The 6,000-nt window shown below is 41.2% G+C and overlaps 1 protein-coding gene across 1 annotated transcript in view; it reads right to left on the reverse strand.

The window, feature by feature from the left end:
• Positions 1-4,245, reverse strand: part of cp (ceruloplasmin) — a 58,630-nt gene extending 54,385 nt beyond the window's left edge. Inside the window, exon 1 of the mRNA XM_068042612.1 lies at positions 3,968-4,245. Coding sequence (XP_067898713.1) covers positions 3,968-4,230 — 263 coding nt within the window. The 5' untranslated portion in view covers positions 4,231-4,245. The remainder of the gene's footprint in view (positions 1-3,967) is intronic.
• Between the last annotated feature and the right edge of the window lie 1,755 nt (positions 4,246-6,000).

A 6,000-nucleotide genomic window follows, 5' to 3' on the forward strand; every position in this document is an offset into this window, starting at 1 on the left:
GAGACATATAGGTGATCTTGGCAATGTCGAGGCTAATTGAAATGATGTGGGCAGCTTTGAAATAAAGGACAAACCACCCCATCTATCAGACGACAAGTCTATTATGATTCATCAGAAGAAAGATGACTTGGGAAAAGGTGGAAATGATGAGAGCTCTTGAACAAGAAGTGCTGGAGAAGGCTTAGCCTGTGGGCGTAATTGAAATCTCAAAGAATCCAATGAATCTATCTGTGGCGGTGGAAAATTCACAGTGTAGTTTAAATTCTTTGAATTCTGGGCATCAGAACATGATTCAGATTTGGGCTGATTCTACTCAGCATCTCCCATTTCATTGGTACATGAATATTAGTCCAGTGCATCTTTTATTGCTTGTTCCTGGGAGATGGGTGATGCTGGCAAACCTCATTTATTTCCAATTGCTCGTGGCCTCCCCAGAGTGCAGGAGAAGGAGAATCCAAATCTGAGCTTTGGGATCTCAATCCTAGTTTTAGGATGCCGAGATTGGATTTGGGATTTTCTAACAATACAGTTTATTTTCATAGATTGATACAGCACAGAAGGAGGCCATTCTGCCCATGGAGCCTGTGCCAGCTCTCTGAAAGTCTCAATTCGTCCCGCTGCCTTGCTAGGCACTTTGGCTGCTTTCTCAGAACAGACATAAATGCCATCATAATTTAATACAATTCAAACTAGGCAAATTTAGGAAAAAGCCTCCAATCCAGAAGCAGAGAGCAACTCGAATCTTGCCGTTAAGTAGTTAAAAACAAATTCAGTGCACCTACAATTTTTCAATGGCTACCTGATGGGCTGGTCCTGAACAGGGGGATGAATCTTCTCCACAGGGAGTGAAAGTGAGTCAACCTCAGGCTACTCTTGCACACCCATCATTTACTGCTCATTGCAAAACAATGGGGATAGATTTCCATTAAGCATTTCCTAGGTGGAGGCCAGTGAGGTAAATCTGGTGAGAAAGATCGCTAGCCAATAACACAATCCCCCTGGATTTTCTTCCATTTAAATCATAGCATCATACAGCACAGAAGATAACCATTCGGCCCATCATGCCTGTGCTATCTGTTTGAAAGTGCTATCCAATTTGTCCCACTCTTCTACTCTTTCCCCAAAGCCCTGTAAATTTCTTTGTTTAAAGTATATATCCAATTCCCTTATGACAGGTGCAATTGAATCTGCTTCCACCGTCCTTTCAGGTAGTGAATTCCAGATCATAGAAACTCGCTGAGTAAAAATGTTTCTTCTTATTTCCTCCCCTGGGTTTTTTCCAATTATCTTAAATCTGTGTCCTCTGGTTACTGACACTCTTACTAGTAGAAAAAATTTCTCCCTATTTTCTCTATCAAAGCCCTCATAATTCTGAATACCTCCATTAAGTTTCCCCTTAACCTTCGCTGCTCTAAGGAGAACAATCCCAGCATCTCCAGGCTCTCCACATAACTGAGGATCGGGCCGGGCCTCCCAATGTCGATGTCTGTGGCGTGTCTCATCCAGAGCCATCTTCAGGCCCCCCTCCCGCCACGGAACCCGACGCCTGGGGAGAACAAAATCCAGCCCTTGTGTGTGTGAACCCCCAGGTCTCTGTTCGTGCACCCCCTTTAAAACTGTACCATTTTAATTTATATTGCCTATCCTCATTTTTCCTGCCAAAAGATATTAGTTCACACTTCCAAATGAATGCAAGAAAAATCCAATGTGTTTTGTGGGGCCTCCCCAACAGAATTTCCTCTCTACAATGCGCTGAGGTATTGCTTAATGTCCAAGAGGTAAAGAAAGAGGTAAAGATGAAAATCTTTCCCAATGTAGCATGTAAAAAATGCCCTTTTAAGATAGTCATAGAGAGATACAGCACCAAAACAGGCCCTTCAGCCCACCAAGTCTGTGCCGACCAACAACCACCCATTTATACTAACCCTACTTTAATCCCATATTCCCTATCACATCCCCACCATTCTCCTACCTACACTAGGGGCAATTTACAATGGCCAATTTACCTACCAGCCTGCAAGTCTTTGGCTGTGGGAGGAAACCGGAACACCCAGCAGAAACCCACGCTGTCACAGGGAGAACTTGCAAACTCCACACAGGCAGTACCCAGAACCAAACCCGGGTTGCTGGAGCTGTGAGGCTGCAGTGCTAACCACTGCACCACTGTACCACCCTGATGTATTTGATGATCACTGAAGTCAATCGTAGAGTATCCATTGTCACTCTGTGTGGTATTTCATAGTATTTAAACACAGAAACAGTTCATTTGGCCCAAAAAGTTTATGCTGGTGTTTATGCTCCACAAAAGCCTTTACCACCTTCTTCCTCTAACCCCATCAATATATTCTTCTTGTCCTTACTCATGTGTTTATCTAGCTTCCTCTCTGAGTAAAAAAGTTTCTCCTAAATTCCCTTTTGAAGTTATTAGTGACCATCTTAGATTAATGACCCCTAGTTCTGATTTCACCCACGAATGGAAACATCTTCTCGACTTTTACCCTATCAAACACTTCAATAATCTTAAAGACCTCAATCAGGTCCCAGCACTGATCCTTGTGGACCGTCACTTCCACCTTTTGCCAGGCTAAAACAATTGAGCTAAATATTGCACAAGAGAATTATATTGGTTCTGTTCGGTGGTCTGTCCTGCAATTAGAGGGTTTGTGATAAACAACTCCTGTGACTTACTTTTGCCCTAGAAAAAAACTCATTAGTAAAACTGTGGAACTTACCAGAGTGCATGTGCTTTGGAGGAACAGTGCCTGTTTATCTAAATTTTAAAAACCTGGCTTAGCTCAGATGACTCTGGGAAGACTGGGGATAAAACATGAGAAATCTCCTGGGCTGTACAACTCATTGTCACACTGTGCCTGTTGCATTCTGACGCTGGGACTCCAGGAAACCAATCTTCCCATCCAACCTATTGACATTCACTCCTGCCAGTACATTTTAATAATTTCTCTGTTTACTCTGTACCTTTATCGTTACACTGGTAGTAACTCTTGATACCGAGACCATTTGGCACCAAGGCTAGAGTCAGTGGTCCGTTCAGAGAGGAGCAGCCCCCATCTAACTAAAGCCCTTTTGTGTCACCGGCGTCAATTACCAACAACAGCTGTTACATGAATCAACGACTGAGCTGAGCTGAACAGAACAAACTGTCCTGCACACCAAATTAAACATTTCAAAATGAGCAAACAGTGGAACGCAAACACTATGAAGTAATACTTTGTCAGTGAGGGAAAATCACAGGACAGGGGTTTAGCTACTCGGCTTGTTTTGCTCTTGAGAGAGATGGCACACGGAACACGCAGAGGCTGACCCTAGTTACTCTCGGCATTTAATGGGTTGCTATTTCCTCTGTCTGAGAACGTAAGAAATAGGAGCAGGAGTAGGCCATTAGGCCTTTCGAGCTTGATCTGCCATTCAATAAGATAATGGCTGAACTTCTATCTCAACTCCACTTGTCTGCCTTATTCCCGTATCCCTTGATTCCCTTATTATCCAAAAATCTATCCATCTCTGTCTTGAATGTACTGAATGACTGAACATCTATAGCTCTCTGAGGTCTAGAATTCCAAATTATTCCAATTCCTCTGAGTGAAGAAATTTCTCCTCATCTCAGGCCCTTGATCCTGAGATTATGATACCTAGTTCTAGATTTTTCGGCCAAGGGGAAACAGCATCAGCGTCTACCCTGTCAAGGCCTTTAAGAATTTTATATGTTCCAATGAGATCACCTCTCATTCAGCTAAACTCTAGACTTCAACTAAAAGATTTGCACGTACATAAAATCAGAGAGTACTTGGCTTATTTTCCCAGTTCTGTCAAGCCTAAATTGTTAGCCTGTCTTTCTCTTTCAAATGCTCACTGGACTCCTATGTCTTTCTATCCTCTTCAGTTTTTGTAATTCAGATTTCAAGCATTTGCAGATTTTCTTTCTGTCTTGTCATTTATATATACTCACTCATCCTCATCGATTGTTCTGCCGGCAATTATATTTCTGCCACTTGGAGCATAATTCCAGCTGACTTCCCTAATACCGAAATAATACTCCCGGGTTAAGGCCCTTGAAACAGCACTGAAATATAACAAGAAGAAGCAAACAGCTAGCACTGCCTTCATCTTGTTTGAAATATCATAGAATTCTTCAGCTGAGAGAGAGCGGAAGAAGAAGAATCCTTCAAATGATTTGGAATTCCCACATTTATAAGTTCGGAGAGGAACCATCTGCAGTGTTTGATTCACCCGACCAATGAGAAAAGGGAGAATTGCAAAATAATGTTGGTTTTGTCATTTAGATAAACAGGCACTGTTCCTCCAAAGCACGTTCATTCTAGCAAGTTCTCCAGTTTCACTAATGATTTTTTTTTTCCAGGTCAGCAGTAGGTTATCATGAACCATCTGATTGCTCGGTAAGCCTTGCACCAGCAAACAAAATGAATCTCTTGTGCAATATTTAGCACAGTTACCTTATCTTCATAGGAACATGAAGAACAGGAAGAAGCCATTCAGTTCCTCTGGCTTGCTTCGCCATTCAATTAGGTCACAGCTTATCTGCACCTCAACTTTATTTTCCCACCTTTGCTCCATATCCCTTGATACCCTTACCGAACAAAAAAAAAATCTGTTCATCTCACTCTTGAATGCTCCCATTGTCCCAGCATCCAGAGCCTTTTGAGAGAGAGGGAGCTCCAAATTTCTATGACTCTTTGGGTGAAAAATGGAGTATGATTTTGCTCCTGGATGGCCTAGATCTAATTTGAAGACTACGTGCCCATGTTCTTGATTACTCCACCAGAAAAAAATAGTTTCTCCATACTTGCCCTATCAAATCTTTTTAACCACTGGAGTCATAATATTTTAAAATGGAGTAAGAGAAATGAATAGAATATGATGTTGATATAAATGCTTTTATAAAAGTGGGACATCATACTTGGTCTTTTTTACATTTTCACCACAAGAGCTATTCCTTGAACAGTAAACTGATGCATTTAAATCCTATGAAAGCATTTTAACAGTGCTTTGTCATAACAGCTTGTCAGTTGTGAGAGGAAAGGAAGAGTGGGGAGCTAAATAGTTCCTCAATCTTGAGGTCCAACAAAAGAAAGACTTAGAGTAAGAGATGGTGGATGAACATTGATTTCAAGATAGTTAGGCTGCAGTTAGGATAAAGGACTAGGAACTTAGCAGAAACAGGGGAAGGAAACTGTATATTGGCAAAATAATGAAGGACAAGAAAAGTTGCAATGAGAGGTGAGAGAGCATTCAACAGCTAGCAAGAGAACTGCTAAGCCAATCTTTCCACATACAGGAGGTCTGGACAGATTTTGGGCTTTATGTAGAGGTAAAAAATGATTAACTGGAAAGCAAGGATATAGAAAACAAGATTTCCATTTCTAGTGTTCAATTTAATTCATAATTATTAAACTAAGATTACCCAATTGAAATAAGTTGCTCATCGATTTTCACATTGATGCTAGCAAACAGACTAACTGTGGATTCAAAGGTCTTTCTCAAGCTAGTGAGCTTCCACAGATTCTAGTCATCAACAGGTTACTGGAAATAAATCTGTGGATTGTTCATTTACCACTGTTCAAACACACTCCTCCCCAACACTAGACAGCACTCAAATTCAGTATTACAAGATAAATGCTGGCAGCTGATTACAGCTCCCTGAGATAGCTGGCAGCAGTCCCTGCTCAAAAAAATTTATAGTTTGATTCTCCCCCCAGATTTGAACCACACAGAGCTTTGTGTGTAGTGAAACATAATCACCAGACCTTCAAGATTTGTGTAGACCGTCAAAGACTTTATAAGAAAAAGAATGTCCATTTATAAAAAGCCCCTTTAATGATCTCAGGATCTCACTTTAACAAAGCTATTAAGTGCTTGAAATATGTAGTCACTCATGTAATGTAGGAAAATGTGGCATGCAATTTGGGCACAGCAAGGTCCTACAAGCAGCAATGAAATAAATGACCGGATCATCTATTTTTG

Source organism: Heterodontus francisci, chromosome 11 (assembly GCF_036365525.1).
Source record: "Heterodontus francisci isolate sHetFra1 chromosome 11, sHetFra1.hap1, whole genome shotgun sequence".
Classification (NCBI taxonomy): domain Eukaryota; kingdom Metazoa; phylum Chordata; class Chondrichthyes; order Heterodontiformes; family Heterodontidae; genus Heterodontus; species Heterodontus francisci.